The sequence below is a fragment of the Phyllostomus discolor genome, chromosome 2, assembly GCF_004126475.2.
Source record: "Phyllostomus discolor isolate MPI-MPIP mPhyDis1 chromosome 2, mPhyDis1.pri.v3, whole genome shotgun sequence".
Classification (NCBI taxonomy): Eukaryota; Metazoa; Chordata; class Mammalia; order Chiroptera; family Phyllostomidae; genus Phyllostomus; species Phyllostomus discolor.
The window spans coordinates 183,446,895-183,465,561 of NC_040904.2; the positions used below are offsets into that span (position 1 = coordinate 183,446,895).

The 18,667-nt window shown below is 32.3% G+C and overlaps 1 protein-coding gene and 1 long non-coding RNA gene across 2 annotated transcripts in view; one reads left to right on the forward strand and one right to left on the reverse strand.

Moving 5' to 3' along the window:
• Positions 1-18,667, forward strand: part of C2CD5 (C2 calcium dependent domain containing 5) — an 88,055-nt gene that overhangs the window by 26,242 nt on the left and 43,146 nt on the right. The window contains 3 exon segments of the mRNA XM_036019258.1: positions 3,150-3,341; positions 4,939-5,024; positions 11,941-12,049. Coding sequence (XP_035875151.1) covers positions 3,150-3,341; positions 4,939-5,024; positions 11,941-12,049 — 387 coding nt within the window.
• LOC118499119 lies at positions 2,128-2,554 on the reverse strand. The gene is made up of 2 exons (XR_004901637.1): positions 2,415-2,554; positions 2,128-2,212 (listed from the first exon to the last, which is right to left on the reverse strand). It is a non-coding gene; the product is annotated as an uncharacterized LOC118499119 (long non-coding RNA).

Consider the following 18,667-nt stretch of genomic DNA (forward strand, 5'->3'; position numbering starts at 1 on the left):
ATTTTTGCATGTAGATATTTTTCATTTCAGGCTTAAATTAAGAGGAATAACATCTTGAATGAACATCTATGTGAATAGAAAGTAACACTAATAACTTGCAATCCAATTCCTCATGCAGTATAAGCATTTTGAATTCATTGTTTCTGTTTCTGAATTTATTTGTAAGATTTAATTATAAAAAAATTTTAACGTCTAAAGTGGTTATTTTGGAATGCATATATCTGTTAACTTTTTGTTATTTAAAACATTTGTTTTCTCTTGTCTTATTCTGTATATTAGAAAAGAGCAGCTTCGCTTTATTTATTATTGCCTCTATCTCAGTGTATGAAATTTATAATTTTCCCCTCCTATGTATGTTTTGATAATCTGAGTTTTTATTAATATGGTTTATGATAAAAATGATTAAAAATTAAATTAGTTTTCTGTTCCATAAAATAGAATTAACTTATTTAATCATTAAGTTATTATTCTTGAGAAAAATAAAAAATAAAACATTTAAAAGTTAATAGTTTACAATTTTTGTAAATATTATTTTTGTCTGGCAGTTTCCTTGCCAGATTGATTAAAACATTTTGCATAGTTCTTGTGTTATGTTAAATTTATCTTTAATAACCTTATTTTTGTGTTAGACTAGAAATTTATAAAAGGACCTTTGATTTTATGAAGGCAATGTAAAGGAAATCTTATTCTAGAACCAGTGCTACTTCCAAAATAAAGGGTATTAAAAGAATAAGCCTGTAGATTTAATATCTATTTTTATAAATGTAGTTATTTATATGAGTACTTCTTTGAAAAGAATAGCTTTATTTTTACATATACATAATTATGAGTAACATCTAAATATGATTGATATTTGATAGCAATGGATGTGTTGTCATGTAGCGTTTTAACCATACTCAAATAGTAGGGGTTTTCTTTCTTTTTGTTTTTTGTTATGTTTTGTTTTGTTTTGTTTGTTTTTTAGTAAAGAATGAGATTTTGGCCTTGAATTCATAACAATCAAAATAAGAAAGATAAAAGACTTAGGATAGTATTTGAAGGAACAGTTTTCTTAAAAGTATTTTTAAAGCTTTGTCTACTGGCTATTTATTTGTGTATTCCAGGACACTTTTCAATATTCTTATCTTTATTTTCCTTTGCCATACCACAGATAAACTTTTCAAAGTATTTCTTGGTTTCTGTTTCTTTTTCTTTAATTCACCATAAACACCAAGACTAGTAAAGATTGTGAAGTAATAAATTAACTGGACCAGTCTATTCTTCTTTCAGTTTCCTACTTTGCATTCAGTTGTATTATCAAATGAGCACTTTTTTGCATTTTGTTTTCTATCTCCAACTTTTTAGTTTTTTAAAAAATTTATTTATAATATATTTTCATATGTTTCTATATTTTTAAGCCACCTCTAAATAAATTACTTTGTTTTGCCTGTAACTATTCACTACCTCATTAACAAATTTATAGGATGTTAGCCATTTTAGTCCTTTGGCTTTCTCATGAACCCCTGAGTATTTTTTAATACTCTGAGGAGCATTCTCATTTCTCATGGAGATTTAAAATGCCAATATTGCCTTAGCTGGTGTAGCTCAGTGGATTGAGCGTGGGTCTGAGAACCAAAGGATCCCGGTTCAATTTCCCAGTCAGAGCACATGCCTGGGTTGCAGGCCAGGTCCCCAGTAGGGGGTGTGTGAGAGGCAACCATACATTGATGTTTCTGTCCCTCTCTTTCTCCTTTCTTTCCCCTCTCTCTAAAAATGAGTAAATAAAATCTTTAAGAAGTATATTTAAAAAATAAAATGGCAAATATGATTGTTCTACAATTTTTAAAACTGTAGCTTAGTGTGTATTTCATAATTCTCTGCTTTCCAATTTAACTACATCCAAAATCAGTCTTTTGAGAAATAGTGGGTATAGATAAGCTGATTATTATCTATTTATTATATGTAAACTGGGAAGCCAAAAAATAGAATCAAGTTAATAAACCTTAGACTGAGAAAGTTGTTTTTCCATTTGTAGTTAAAGCTATCAGCTGGTTTTCAAATAGCTCTTGTTTTCTTTAAAAAAATCATACTGATTTATTTCTGTTGATTCTAATTTTTGATATGTTATGGTTTTATTTTCATATTTTTTCCAAGTACTCAACTAATCACAATGGAGTTTTAGAATGCTAGTATTAGGATATTGATCTTATACCTGCCTAAAGCTAATTTTTACCTTTTTTTTTTTTAAGATTTTATTTATTTATTTTTAGAGAGGAAAGGGAGGGAGAAAGAAAGAGAAACATCAATGTGCGGTTGCTGGGGGTCGTGGCCTGTAACCCAGGCATGTGCCCTGACTGGGAATCGAACCTGCGACACTTTGGTTCGCAGCCCGCGCTCAATCCACTGAGCTATGCCAGCCAGGGCTTAATTTTTACCTTTTTTAGTTAGGCTTTTACCCATGTCCCATGTATGGTTTTTATGACCCAGAGGGTATTTGCCCCTTCGGTACTCAACTCTTTGTAAATGCAAGCAGTACTATGGTCAAATTTGAGTATTTAAAATTTTAGAGGAAAAGAAAAGTATTAATGTCTTGAAGCTGAACAGAAAGAACTTAATATTTTATTTATTTAAAATTAATAATGGCAAATGCTTAACATGGTACTATTTGTTTTTTTTATGGTATTCAATTTAAATACTCATAAGGGATATGTTTTTTGGTGTGTGTTTGTTTAGTAACATTTGAAGAGCTGTACTTTACCACTTTAAATAAGTGTTTATATTTGAGACAACAAGCTTTTGGCTTTTAAAATTTGTAAAATGCAGCACTTTTTAATCTTATACATTCTTAAGCAAAAGAAGGCAACTATTCTTGACGTGTTTTAAAGAAATCAACTAAAAGTTATTAGAATGGCATAAAATCTTGTGTAACTGATTTAAAAATTTTAATGAATGCAAAGTTTGTAAAGATTTTGTTCAGTTGTAGACTGTATCCTATTTATATTATGTTGAGTAGATGTCTTGCTAATGTCTTCATATGCTTAGTGTAATTTGTGTATGCATTTTAAAAATCATTTTTACTGTTATGTTTTGGTTCATCATTGCTTTCCTTATCCTGCATTTTCTGATCATCTTCTGAATCTACATCTTTTCTCTACTACTTTCCTCCGCAGCACCTTACCCACAGAGTCCTAGGATTTACCTGTATCCCAGCTCCCCCTCTCTCTCTTGTGGTTCCCTTCATCTTAGAAAGTCCCGTCTCCTCCTCTCGGAATCTAGCCTTCCCCCTCATCATTCTAGCCTTGTCAGCCCAGTTCTGAGGAAAAGTGTTTCTTTCAGTGAAGAGTTGTTCCTGGCTGCTTCTGGTAGGATCACATTATGTCAGCTTTATAATCCCTTTATTTTGAATCATTTTTGATACTACAAAGAAGTAGTGGGAATTTTATGTAGGATGTACTTGTCATTTTTCTTACTGGCAGACAGATTTAAGGTATTAGCGTTATCATGAGGACATGATTGAGGATTACTTGATAGATAATTGTAAATATTCTGCTAAAATTATATATTAAAAAGTAATATGTCTAAGGAAAATAGACATACGTATTTACAATTATTATTATGTTCTCATTACTAGAGTTTCTATATTAGATGCTGTACTTTCTTTTCCTTCATACCAACTCTATTCACATTGGACCTGTATCATCACATTGCTAAACCATATGGTTACATTAGTAAATTATTCTGTTTGAATCAGTTTAAGTCTCATTTGGTAATATTCTTTCATTATCCAGTTTTTTTCTGTCTATTGCTTTAATTTTCAAGTTATTCTGCTGTATTTTCTGATATTTCATTTATCTCTACAAAATTTTATTTTATAGCTTTCAGTATGCTTCATATAAAGATCTTAGTTTCATTTCTGTGTTTAGTATTGTATAGTCTCTAAAAATCATGTTTAGGTTACTACAAGAAAAATAAATTTCCTTTAAAAAAATAAAAGAACAGAATGGGACTATACAGATGCTAACTGTTGTTTCCTTATCCAAGAACAGCTAAAAATGTAAAAGTAAATTAGTTCCTTTTTAGAGTCATAGTGAATAGGACTATATACTTTTTCAGTTTGAAAGGATAGAATTGAAGTAGTAACTCTAGCTTGCAGAGAACTGGTCTCTCACTAGTCCTCCGCTTTCTGTAATTCTTTGACTGTAGTTGGTCTCTTGGTATTATCAAAAGACTAAAGTTAGGTAGGGAAAGAAATTTAAATTTAAGCCTTTAAAAATACACCTAAGAACTTGGGAAATAAAATTATTTCATTCATAACTGTACATTTGTGATGTGTCTATTACATGTTTGTGATTTTTAGTTTTCAAAAAAATTTATGTTGATTTTTGCAAATGAGTGTGGAAAACTATGTATATTAATATTGTTTTGACATGACTGTTATGTTTAGGAATGGGAAGTTAATGAATTTGACTGTATTTCAAAATTGCCTAAAATTCATGCTCTTTAGAGAATTTTGGAATATTTGAAATAAGCACAATTAGTGCTTTTCCTTACTATACTTACTTTTAAACAGACATTTAATGTTGCTCTTATTTCTTTTGGTATTCTTAAATTGTTAGTATAAGTAATTAGTACTATCATGATTATTTTTTATTAGAAGACTCAATTTTAAAAATTGAATATTATACAAAAATTCAACACCTTAATTTAGTTAAAAAATAATTTTTAGAACAAATGAAGTTTAAAACTAGCTATGATCAGTAGAACTTTGATATATTGCTTCTAAAATGAACTTTGTGAATAAAATAAAGTAAAATATGTGCTTAGCTACCATCCCAAATACTTTAAACATTTGGATCATTTTAACAGGTTTTGACTCATGATATTTATGAAGATGAATGCAATTAATCTTTCTGCTTCTGTAGTTGTTTTGTTGGTTATTTATGTACTGATGTTCTGTAGGAATGGGAAGTGGTAGTGCTGGAAAAGAAGGGGGGCCGTTTAAAGCTCTTTTAAGACAACAGACTCAGTCAGCATTGGAACAAAGGGTAAGAGTCACTCAACATTCTTTATTCTTACACTGTTAATAAGACTGTATTATCGATCTTCCATGTACTTATTATAACTTATCTCCGTACTGATTTTGGACTTGTTATCTGTAATATTGTAATTTCAAAGTCAAAACAACTGTATTTAAGGAATCAAAGTTATTTGTTTATGAATAATTACTTTTAATTTGGAATAATTCTATAATTATTTTTGTTTTGTCTTCCAGTCTTTTATTAGAAGTAGTCTCTTTGTAGATATCCATTGAATGGTGAAATTTGTTCTAATTTTACATTAAAATTGTAATATATAAAAGGAAATAATCAATACTTTTCCCCCCCAAATTTTAGTCATATAATATTAAAATAATTTAGTATATTAACTAGTAATAAAATAATTTAGTGTATTTATTTGCTGAGCTTATTTTTATCACTGGATAATCTCCTAGGAGTAAGAAATGCTCAGAGTCTATATTTCTAGAGATTAACATAAATAATGTGGTTGTTGATTATTTGACTACATCTCTTTTAAGTTTTATTAGTTTAACATTTCATTGAATGTGCTAAATGGAAAATGAAAAGTTAAAGTTTTGGATGATTTTTCTCTTTTTATTTTTATTTTTTATAAACTTCAATGCTAAGGGAGGATCGCCTCATAGGTTCTGTAGAAGGCGGGTATGTCCCTAAACACGTGTGAGAGCCTGTTTCTTGTTTTGGTAGCTTTCCTAGTTTTAATCTGAATCATTTACGTTTTATTTAAGCTTTTAACAAATGTCGCCAGCTGTTTTCTTTTTGTAATGCAAAGTTTGTTTTCTTTTAATTTAATAGCATTGTGAGGCTATTGTTTTTTAACACTTAACTAATGCAGTGCATGATTTTATGTCATGTCAGTAATTTTAAGGCACAGTGTCATAGCTCTCATTGTGTCTGATTTGGAAGTTGTAAGGATTTACAGAATTTTCTTTTACAAGTTCTATTTTACACTAGCATTTTCTTTTTTATTTTTACTGATTTTATTGATTTATCTTTATTGATCATGCTGTTACAGTTATCCCAATTTTTCCCCTTTTGTCCCTCCCACCACCCCCCCCAATCCCTCCAGTGATCCCCCTCTTTTGTTCATGTCCATGGGTCATGCATAGAAGTTCTTTGGCAGCTCCATTTCTTTCTTTTCTTTTTTATATTAATTTTTTGAAAATTTTATTTATTTACTTTTAGAGAGGGAAGTGGGGGAGAAAGAGAGAGAGAGAGAGAAACATCAATGTGTGGTTGCTGGGGGTCATGGCCTGCAACCCAGGCATGTACCCTGACTGGGAATCGAACCTGCGACAGTAGCAGCTCCATTTCTTATGCTTGTTCTCAACAACCCCCTGCCTGTTCTGTAACTACCAATTTGTAGTTCTTAATCCTTTTCCCCCATTTTCCCTCCCCACTGGCCACCATATCTATGATTCTATTTCTTTTCTGCTTGTTTGCTTAGTCTGTTTTTTTTAGATTCAATTGTTGATAGTTATGTATTTATTGCCATTTTAATGTTTATAATTATAAAAATGCAACACAGCAAATACCTATAAAAGGATTCATTTTATGAAACAAAGTGGTTTTTTTTTAGACATTGGCTTTTGAGAATCCTCAAAAAGTGTTTTTCAGATTCTATTGCACTCATACAAGTTATTTTCTTTAAACTTTCTTTCCTCGTGCTGAGAGTATCTGTGTGTACACTGTTTGCCTTTTAGACAAGGCTGGAGAGAGCAGAACTAAACTAAGATGATCGCTATAGAGTGATGAGCCTTTAGCTGTACCCAGTTCTTGGCTTTATATCCTATCAAGCAGCAATTGCCTTTCAGCTATTCTCACAGTTTGCAGTCATAAAAAGCCCACATAAACATTCAAATCAAATCTAGAGAATGACTAAAAAGATGGAGAAGAGGGCCAGAGTGAAGGTGTATGTGTCCACTTACTATTTTTTAGTCCAGTATACTGTTACCTCCTCCGTATCCCAGTTTTACATTCTCTACACCAGGGATATCAAACTTATTTTTTACCGGGGGCCACATCAGCCTCAAGGTTGTCTTCAAAGGGGTGAATGTAATTTCAACTCCTTAACAGTTAAGGAGTAGTTACATTTACACAGTCCTAAAATTATTTCAACCCTTTGAAGGCAACCACAAGGCTAATGTGGCCCCTGGTGAAAATTTGTTTGACACACCTGCCCTGCAGAGTCCCTTAACTAGGAATATTAGATAACTAGGTACCTAGTTATCTAATAGGATAACCTGGAATCTGGTTATCATTCTAGAATTCATATGAACAGAAAAACTTGGGTCACTTTGATGTTTGATGTAAGGAGATTTTGCTCAGATGTTGTGTCTGTGACTTTACTCTCTGTACTGAGAACTTTTAAAAGCATCTAGCTTTAAAAAAAAATTGAATCAATGAAAATTGTTTTGGATTTGATTTCAATAAAATTTATGTTTTCAAATATGCTTGTAAGCAGTCTTAAAATTTTGGACACATTAGCACATTGGGTATATATTACTAGATAATCTTCATAAAATTAACAGCAAATGTGTAGAGAGTTATAGTTTTCATTTACAATCTTGTACAACATAGTTAGCAATGTATTTACATAATCTAACCTTGTAGCATTAGTTACTTGAGTTTATGAAACCACCACTCTACCCTTGTACAAAATAAATAGCAAAAACATCATCATTTTTGACTTTACCATTTATCTGTGGCTAACAACAGTGTGGCTTTGTTTTGGGAAATATTTGTACCAAAGTATGAAGAATTCTCCCCGTATGTGTTCATATATGCCTTAACTCTGAAGTTGAACACTGGATCAAGTTGAACCTAGGCTACTTGTATCATTATTTACATTTATTTTAAAAATATTTATTTCTACCCCTTGTCATCCTTAATAAATTGTATGGATTTTTTGGGGGGGGGGGGAGAGAAACTTTATTTGTCCAACATCCTTTATTTAATGGGTTATTCAAATAGCAGTTCTGAAAAATGTTATTTTTTTCTCTCACAAAAGCAATTAAAAAAGTAAGTTGACAAGATCTTGATAACAGATGTCAGATTACTGGGAAATGAGAAATGGATTTAAAAGTTTTATTTAGATTTAGATTTCGCTCATGAACTATTTAATGTAAGCCAAGTAGATATTTTTATATATATTAAAAATAGATATATTTTTCAATATGACTCTTCTTTCACCTGTAAGAAAAATGAAATTACTTTGTTGATTCTGGGATGTATATTTTTCTTCAATAAAGAAACCTTAGTTTAACCTAGTGTTTTTAAAATGTATTTTATCATGTAATCTTTCATTTAAATATATCTTAGTGAGGAACACACTTGGGGGAAACATTGATAAAAAGCAAACTTGCTTGATAAATTACTATCTTTTTAGAAGTGGGGGTAAAATTATATAGTAAATCATAGAAATCTGACATGGAGTTATATATCTAGAAAGTTTACTCTGGTCTCTTGGGATAAGAAGAAGAATATTTGATTATTTAAACATCTTCTGAGAAAAATCCTATCTAAATCTTCAAGGAGATACTCCCTTGTGTTCTCAGATTTTTCAACTAGCCTGTCTTGAGCACATGCTATTAATAGATTTATGCTGCATGCACTTGGCTTATGTGGAAGCATTAACATATGAAGTCTTACCTAGGTACCACAGGGCAAGATACTTTAAATATAAGGATTTTCCAGAGAAAATGTCTTCCACAGTCCCTGAAAGTCTCACCTGAGCATTGAAAACAGGGTGTGCTTGGGCTGATTTTAAGGAAGTTGTCCTTTTCAATAGAAGAGAACCTATAAATTCATCAGGTATAATAATAGACTAGAGATTAAAACCAACTCTTTACCTTAATGTTTTAACCAGAAATAATAAGAAGCCAGATGATAAGGTTTTTTTGTTTTTTTTTTTTCAGAAAGAGTATAGGCCCTCTTGAGCTCAGTTTTTCACTAAAATATGGAGATAATAATATCTCCCTCTAGGGTATGAGGAAGATTATAAAACTTAGTTTTAAGATAGTTTGCCTAGGGCCTTGGCTGGTGTGGCTCAGTGGATTGAGTGCTGGCCTGTGAACCAAAAGGTTGCTGGTTTGATTCCCAGTCAGGGCATGTGCCTGGGTTATAGGCCAGGTCCCCAGTTGAGGGTGTGTAAGAGGCAACCAATCCATGTATCTCTCACAAATCGATGTTTTTCTCCCTCACCTTCCCAACTCTCTAAAAATAAATACATAAAATCTTTATTTAAAATAAGATACTTTGCTTAGGGCTGGCACATTGTAAGTACTCCATAATAGTTGCTGGTGACGATGGTGGAGATCACAGGTATTGAGCGTCATATCTGCAGATAGATATGAGGAGTAGCTCTTTTTGGAAAGGTTGTTTGAAGATGTAATTTTGGTTGAATAATGATGTCATTTTATTTACTCTAGGTTAAACTATGTGTGTTCAGTAAGAGTGGGTATGCTGATTGGATGAACTGGGACTACATGTAGGACAGAGGTGAAGTTGCAGAGTAGGTCTCTGTCTCTTTGGGCAGCTCTTCCTCTCCTTTTTCTGCTGTGAGCACTTCCAGATGCTTTTCCTCTGGCCTGGTTATCCCATCTTCTGAGATTTGGGAATAAGAGTCAATGAATCCCAAATCAAGAAATCATTTTGATTTATTTTTTTCTTTTTTCCTTTTTTAGATTTTATTTATTCACCTTTAGAGAGAGTAGGGGGAGGGAGAAAGAAAGGGAGAGAAACATCGATGTGCAAGAGATATATCAGTTGGTTGCCTCTCGCATGCCCCCAACTGGGGACCTTGCCCTAAACCCAGGCATGTGCCATGACTGGGAATTGATCTAGTACTCTTTTGGTTTGCAGGTCAGCCAGCACTCAATCCACTGAGCCACAGCAGCCAGAGCCTGATTCATTTTTTTTTCATACCTAAAATCTTATATAAAGAGATTTCTTAATATGTGAATTTACCCACTTATTTCTCAGTTTTAGAAGGAAATACTGCTTCCCACTTAACTGACAAAACTTTTATTTTCAGTATCTCTTGTCCAGAATGTTTAGAATATTTAAGTGTAAAGAGTAAACATAATGAGTTTTTTTTTTACTATGCCTCACTGTTTTGAGGAAATTAAAAACTTTTGTTCTTAGAATTGAAAAAAAATAAAGGTTTAATTTATTAGGTGAAATGCTCAAGTTTCTAGTAACAAAATTTTACCTTGACATTTCTTATTTAAAACGTATCTTTAAAAAGTTCAGATGTCTTATTAACCAATGTCAATCCAATAACTTTAATTTAAAAAAAAATCTTTCTTAAAAAAATTTTAGTTGGCAATAAAGAAGCCTTTTGACCAAATATAATACATTAATGTAAAATTCCCCTCTGTCTTCTCTCTCGTCTTCCTTTTTCTCTATCATCTGGGCAAAGCCTACACACTTCCATAGACTGTTTTTTTACTATTTTTTTTACATAGCCTTGGTTTTCTTGCCCTTACTGATTCTTTTAAATTCTATCTGAATTAATTTATAATTCTATACACACACATTTCATACTGTATCTTCCCCAGGTACCGAGGTGTGCCAGACTGTTTGCCTTTGTGCTGAATGACTCCAAGTTGCTATGCTTTGTGAACTGTGCTTTGATGAATTTGTATTCTCTGTGCTTGAAGTTCGTGTTCTCCATTCAGTAATCTTGCTGCTTTAATGTACTTGTTTCTAGTTGTATTTCATACCTCTTTATCGTCCAGCTTTTATTTGCTGCATTTAATCTTCTGTGGTCTAGAAAAAAAATACTGATAGATTTTAGAATATGTCCCTAAAGTTACATATTTATAATTGCTATATGCCACATTATGAATATGATCTGTGGGGATCTCTTATGAATAAAGTACATAAACTTTAGTACTTGGAATTGTAACAGTTCCTTGTATTGTTGAGAGCCCTGTTTTGCTTACTTTCCAATTCTCAATTAGTTTCTGAATAGCTGAGGCTGCTGGTAAGTGATTTCTGCTTAAGTGAGCTACATTAATCTTGGTGGCAGACAAGTCAGATGTTTAGATTCCCTGACCCACATGCAATTTGTATAATGTGAGAGACTTCAATATGTGGGTAGCTACAGGAGCTCCCCTTTCTTCCTAGGTACTATTTCAATGAATTTCCTTTCTCTACCATTTTTCTCTTGCATGTTTTTGTCTTTAAGTTGATAAGATTGATGTCCTTGAGAGAGAAGGGAAGAATAAGGCTTTGAAGAACTTGTGGAATTGTATTGTCTGCCTTGCAGGCATCTACTGTACTTACCTCCCCTCTTCCTTAATATACTTTATGATATACTTTATACTTACATTTTCTCCTGCTGCCTTGGTATTGATAGCGATTCCCTGTGCATCTCAACTTGATAATCTGCCCTATATTTGCCTTCCTATGTATTTCTTAGCCCACGCACTCAACCTCTCACTCTCTTCCCCTTAGACCCACATTCTTTCAGATCTCTCTCCCCAGGCCTTCAGAGCCATTAGCAGTTGCCTGGAGTTGGATATGTGAAGTCTGTCCCACTAAAAAATAGACATGGGGTAGAAGGGTAAGGGAATCCCTCATCTCATTTCCAAGGAAGGAAAAGTGTAACTCTTCCTCAGATTGGAACTCTGAAAACCTTTTTCTCACTGAGAATTGGTAAAAGAGTGCTTGGATTGCACACAACATGATGTGTATGGGAAAATGGATTCAGAAGTCTAGAAACATCCAAAGAAACTTAATTACAAAGCATGTGTCATGCATAATTGGTAACCTTTTGTTAAAGGATGAAATTTGGTTTGTTATGACAAAGTTTTTAACAAGCAAATGTTTTGTACTTCACACATGGTCAGTTACACTTTTCCATTATTCTTTCTACTAGGAATTTCCATTTTTTACCTTGACGGCATTTCCTCCTGGATTTCTTGTGCATGTTGGGGGTGTCGTTAGTGCACGCTCTGTGAAGCTTTTGGATCGTATCCACAATCCTGGTATGTTCTTTAAAACTTTATTTTCAGTGTTTTTTTTAAATTTAAATTATGATTATTAAAATTGATTTCATAATGTTGTTTCTTTTAAGCCAAATCTATCTGAAAGAGAAATGAAAAAGAGTATAAACCAACACGTGTAACTTTAAAATATTTGCAGTAATCTTAATTAAAAATACTCCAACTAACTAGAAGTGTAATTTGGTTACTTTTTAACGCAGAATGGAAGTACAAATCTTGATTCACTTCTGGCCAAAGTGTCACTTTGACGGAGTCATTGAGTAACTTGCGAGTCAGCTGTTTTCTTTGACCCAGGCAGGTGCAATTTGACCATTGTGACCAGTAGCCTAAGGTGTTAATACTTTTCACTAGCAGCAACTCCTTATCAATTATTAGATTGTTCCTAAAAGAATTATTCTTTTAAAGTGTGATTGTAAACATGTAGAGTGCCTAAGAAGTAAAAACCAAACCAAACAACAGGAATATACAACTGTCCAGCTCCTTGGATTCTTGTGTGTAGCTGTTTGTTCTTTATGACTGAAAAAATAAGAATAGTAGATCATTTCTTTAAACATGGGGCCGTGATTGTAAAAGAAGGCAAGCACTGAAGTCCCAGTTAATTTCAGGCCCTTGGATTACAAATGGTTTGGTGATTTTTCTAAATCTAAAATAAGCGTGATATGATGGTAGGAGCTTTTCACACAGAATGTGTTCTTGCCTGTCTCCAAGGAGATGCCCAATTGTTTGCCCAAGTCATTTGATATTGTAAATGCATACCTTAAATCTGAAGTTACAGTAATATTCTTTTTTGGCATATATACATATATATTTTTGAAAAATTTAAATTGTTACTTCCAGTAACCTCTTCCTGAGGCTTTACCGACAGCTGTAAAAAGAATAAAATGCTTTGAAATTATATATGCCCAACATTGCAGGTAATGATTTTGAGGATATGTAACATTACTGTTGTTTTAAATTTTAAAAGTTGATCTGTGCCATATGGTTTGATGTCAGTCATTTGAGTTAGTTACAGAGAAACAATGGAGTTTTTTAGACTCTGAACGAGATTCCAGAAAAGCAGTACTAGCTAGGATTATTTATAAAAACTCTTAAGCTGAGTGAAGACATCTTTTCAGCGTTTGTCTTCTTTTTCTTCTGTGATGTATTATTTTTTCCAACTTTCTTATTTTTCTGGTCAATTTAAGATTTTTTTTCATGTGGCATTCATATGTTCTGTAGTAATTAAAGGCAAATTTAGATTGATGCCAGTTTAATGTATTGAGCCCTTGAAGACTGCATGGCGTATATGTTTGTTTAGGAACTTATATTTGGAAAGTGCATGGAAATTCTGGGTTAACATACCTGATGTTTCTTAGATGACCCAAGGCTAGTTTCTGGTATTTCTATGCACTACTGACTCAAGTAATTTAATAGAAGGCACCCTCTGATATAATAACTTCCAAAAATGGTTTGAGGAATATATTCAATTATTAGTAATGTCTTTTATTTACTGAAAACATTTTTATTGTTGCTTCTATGTACTCTGAGTAAGCTGTAGAGTCTGGAGAACAAATGAAGGTTACTAAAATAAGTTTAAGTAGAGAGCTAGATTTTTAAAATCATACTACTTTATACAAAAAACTGTTTTGTGGGGTTTATCGTACTTGCCAGTTTATTCTAGCTGTGTAAGAAATGTAAGAATCCAGGCGCAGGAAGAAAATAGGAACCCTTATTAAGAATATGTTTTGTGTATTGTAATTACCAGTTTATCTATTCTCTTCCTTTCCTTCCCTTTCAGATTATTTTTTCAATTCACATGTAGAAATTCTTAGTTAATGATGGACTATTTCCCAAACGATTATGGGCATATACATATAAATGTTTTTAATGGTATATAAGTTATTTTAATTTTGTTTTATTTTCAGTTAAATACATATCAATTGTATATTCTAATTCCAATATTCTAGTCCCAATATTAGTTTGACATAAATATCACATTCTTCAGATTACTTATTTATTATGCTTTAAAAAGGAACATTTTCTTAAAAATACTTACTATTCTTTAGACCCCTTAAATAATTATTTCTGAAAACATTTCAATTGGTTGAAAAAAATTGAATGTTAAAATAAAACCCTAGATTGGCATCTACCATAATGGTGATGTATTAATTTTATGACACTGAGTTACTCTGCTGAGTTTCTAATGAGAAAAACTTAGGGCAGATTGAGATCCACATGCTAATGTTAACAGTGCTGTATTTGCACTCTCAAATGAATCTTGCCGCAATTTTTTTTTTTTTTTGGACTAATGAGTATAGGAAATTTTCATTTCACACTCAGTATAGAAGGGAAAAAAATCCCATTTTAAAACTATTGCCGCCTGCTAATTCTATGGATTATTTTGCAGTTATTTCTTTTAGAATTTTCTCCTTCATTAAGTAGTTAGCAAACAGGACCATACAACAAAGGAAAGAATGGGGTGGTTTTAAAAATCAAGGTAATTTTCTTAAATGAGTAACTTTAGTCAATGTTAGATTATGATAGCATGCTCCTTCTTCTCTTTCTATTTCTACTTCTTATTAACTCTGCTGTCTGTGTCTTTCCAGTTCCTGTCGAGTGGTGTCAATTTTGTTCTTGTTTGTAGTGTGTATTGTTTTTTCCTACTATTCTGCACCTAAAACTGATCTACTAATTTGCTGTTTTGAACTCAGCCTTTGTCGGAATTATGGGTAACACAAGATCTTACAAACTGCTAGACTGGAATAGTTTCAATTCAGGTATTTTAATGGTCATTCAGTACTACATATGCTGACAAAAATTATGGCAGCTCAGTGAAGTTTTTAGAAATGTTCTAGAATAAATAGATTTAATGTCAATTCAGTTATATAGATATATTCTGTAATACATATATTGTAACTCTTATAACTTCCATGGAAATGCAAATAAAAATATGTGTTAAATGAATTAATCAAAACTATAGAAATACCATAAATTATGAATGACTTTTGTTAGGTGATCAACTTTCAGAATGATAATTTTAAATTATACTATGTTTTGGTCAATTTTTTCATATCAGATAAATGACATAAGCATTACCTTTATGATTAAGGAAATAATGTTAAATATAAGTATTAAATTACTAGCTTGATAATTTTATAGTGTATTTAAACTTCAATTTAGTTTTGAATATAATGTATTTAGTGTTCTATAAATACTATAAAAATGTAACTATTAGGATTTGTATTTATAATTCTAAAAATGTTCCAAAATTTGGGAAGAACGGATTTTGGAGAGATTAGCAGCTTTCATAAGCTTTTCTCATTCTCCTTCTACACAAAAGTATAAGTTTGCTTGTTAAGTATTTTTACATATGCATATTATTTGTAGCTTTTAAAGAAACTAAAGTAAGATAACTTTACAGCTGATGATGTGGTTTAGAGTTAAAGCCAGTAAATTTTCCTTTTTGATAAAAGCATGTTCTGTTAATAATTTTTATGTCATTTGTATGTTAGATTCAAATAAATAATAGAATCATCTTGATTCAGTAGCAGAAGGTGTTATTTGGCTTAAAGAATCTCTTTGGTTCTTTGTGTCAGAAAATGTATCTATTTACAGAAAAACAAAAATGAATTAGCATAGGCTCATCATTTTAGATAATATCCCATAATCTTTTCAATATTATAAGCTGTTTTTGTTCTTAGGAGCCCAGGATGTAAGCTCTGATGTAAGTAATGCATGTTTGACTATAAAGTAGCTCATGTTCACCATGCAGATTTACCCAGTCGGACGAGTAAACAACCTGCCAGGTTCAACCTTGGCAGAGTTACACTGACATTAATTGGTAAATCTTCTGTTGGCTATCCAAGTTTTTGCCAGCACGTTCTCACATTAATTAGAATTAAAATAACCACTTTTAATGTAATGCTATATACTTACTTTTAGTAAGGAATTAAAAATATTCTGCTGGATTCATTTAATATATAAGAATATATTGTTTAAACATCAGGCAGATTAGCATAGTAGGAAGAGAAAAGGCTTATATAAGAAAAGAACATTGAGAGCAGATTAACCATTGATAATTTAAAGATCTGAAACCTTGTCAGGGTAAAGACGTTTGGTGTGAGATGTGTGTGTTAGATGATAGAACAGTTGTGGAAAGTGGAAAAGGCAAAAGATAAATCTCATAGACATAATGGAGACTTTGTCCCATGTAAGCAGAATTACAGAATTTGGCAAAGAGAAATGTGGTTGAGGAAGCAGTATATCTTGCCATCATTTAAAGTCAAGTCAGGTTGTAAGTGTAGAAAGGGAAAAAGTTGGATATTAAAAGATAGAATATTAAAAGAACATTTAAAATGACTGTCAGTTTAATTTTCTCTTAGCTGTGTGTTTTTGATTGAAGTTTTGGAGTCATAATGATAGTTGGTAGATACTCAGACATCAGGCTGATTTTAATATTAGTTTAGGAAAAATAACTTGTTCTGAAAAAAAGTGATACATATATTTGGGAAATATATTAAATTATTTGTATTCTCTGTAGTTAGGTAATACTGCTGTCCTGTATTACCACAGAGAATTAAGAACTGACCATGTCAGTGAGAAAATTGATTGCTGATAATGCTAAAAATTGTTCACTCATACTGTATTTTCCAGATTCTCTAATACCATGTATTATATGATGTGTCATCAATTTAATAATAGGCTTCCAAGAGAAAAGAGAAACACTATCATCTTAAATATGTTTATTGATTTCATAGTAACTTCATATGAAATTGTTTGAATTACTGCTCATACAGCTCCGATCAGAATATATTTTGAATTTGAAGCTCAGCCGGATGAAAGAATGGTGTAGACTGCTAGGCTCGATATGGCTAGCATGAACAGTATGCTAAGGTTCGTGTTGATTAGTGGGTGAGGCATTAGACATTCTTATTCACAAATTTTAAAGCATGGGGAAGATATAGGAAAACATTTTATAGTATACAGTAGTATTTCACAAAGTACAGTCTGTCATGCAAACTGCCATGCAGTTCGTTAGATAATAGGTTTGCAAAGATGCCAGGGCCCAAAAAATATGCAAGTGGTTTACTGAGTGGTCTGGGTGAAACAAGATACAGTGTTAAAGAGGATGGCATGATTAATTCTGTGGCAAGGAAGCTTATAGGGGTGGTAATTCTTGAGCTCGGTTTTTGAAGGATATATAGGAGACTCATGTATATTTATGTTTTAGACTATGTATTTGGAGATACTGTTAATACGTTTTTTAATGTAGTTCTGAAACTTTCAGCATTTGTAAAATAGTATCTTAGCCAGTACTCATTTGATGATGTTACTTACTTCATACTTAATTTTTTTGCCATTGAGTACAAAATGTCTTTGTTTGTTGAGGGGGTTTTTTGTTCTCTTTTCTCCTACTTTGCTGTCTTAGTTTGTGTTAACTACAGTGATAGAAAATATGTTTTTAGAGCAAGAGGAAGGGAACTAAATATCTGACATTTTATTTAAAAATTATTACCTTTTTTTATCTTTCTTTTTATTCTTCTGGCCTCGTTTTGGGGATTTTGGGAAAGACAAACTGAATCTTGCTGCTAGGAAGAAAGATGCAGCATGTGCAGATCTTGTGTGCGACATGCCAGGAACAGGGGTGCCATAGGAGTAAGACGGGAGCCGTGGTCACGTTTGTGTTAGATGATTGGCTATAGGATGGAGACGGGATGTAAAGGCAGCAAGACTAGAGACTGCAGTAGTTCTGGCCGGATAATTGACCTAGGATTTGGTGGTGGTAGGAGAGCTAAAGTTTATAGGACACTTCCTGTGTGCCAGGTGCTCTTCCTCATTTAATCCTCAAACACAATCCTGAAGGAGGCAGTTTTCCCATTTTGTAGATGTACAAAACAAAACAGAGCGATTTCTCCAAGGTAGAATACAAAGTGGCTGAACCACAATTGAACCTTACTCCTCTGGCTTTGCTGCTTATGCTCTTAACTGTAAATTTCCAAAATATTTAGGATGTAAATCAGCAAGACTTGATAATTAGTAGAACGTGGCGAGGTGAAACAGGATGTTGGCAAGCTTTAGCTGAGAGAGAAAGATCATGAGTGTCCTACTCTCATGTCTTTTGAAGTTGAATTGTAAAAATACTTCGAGTAAATTTTAATAGTCTTAGTTCAGTGTTTCTCAAATGGTTATGATCTTTTTCTTTCTTTCTTCTGAGGTTACCACTAAAAGTATTTCTGAGTTGCACACACAAATAACTTAATTAATAGTAGTGTTGTGTAGTTGAGGAAAATGTATTACTCTTTGTGTAGAATGAAAGGCAGCTTACATACTGCTTTTAGGAAGTGACAGGGAAATATAAGCTAATATGTAATGTTGTTTGAAAAGTATTGTGGGTCAGGTGATGTTTAAGGAAATATTTATAGAATATACATATCAGTCTGATCATCCTAAGCCTTTTTTTTTCTTTACAATTTTAAATAAAAGCCTTTTATTCAGTGGATTCTTCACAGAGTTCCTGCCGTGTCTTAAGCACAGTGTTGGAGGCTGGGAACACCATTCTTCAGTCAGGCAGACATCCTGTTTACACACCTACTCTAGGCTACTTTTATGCGTTTTTCTTTC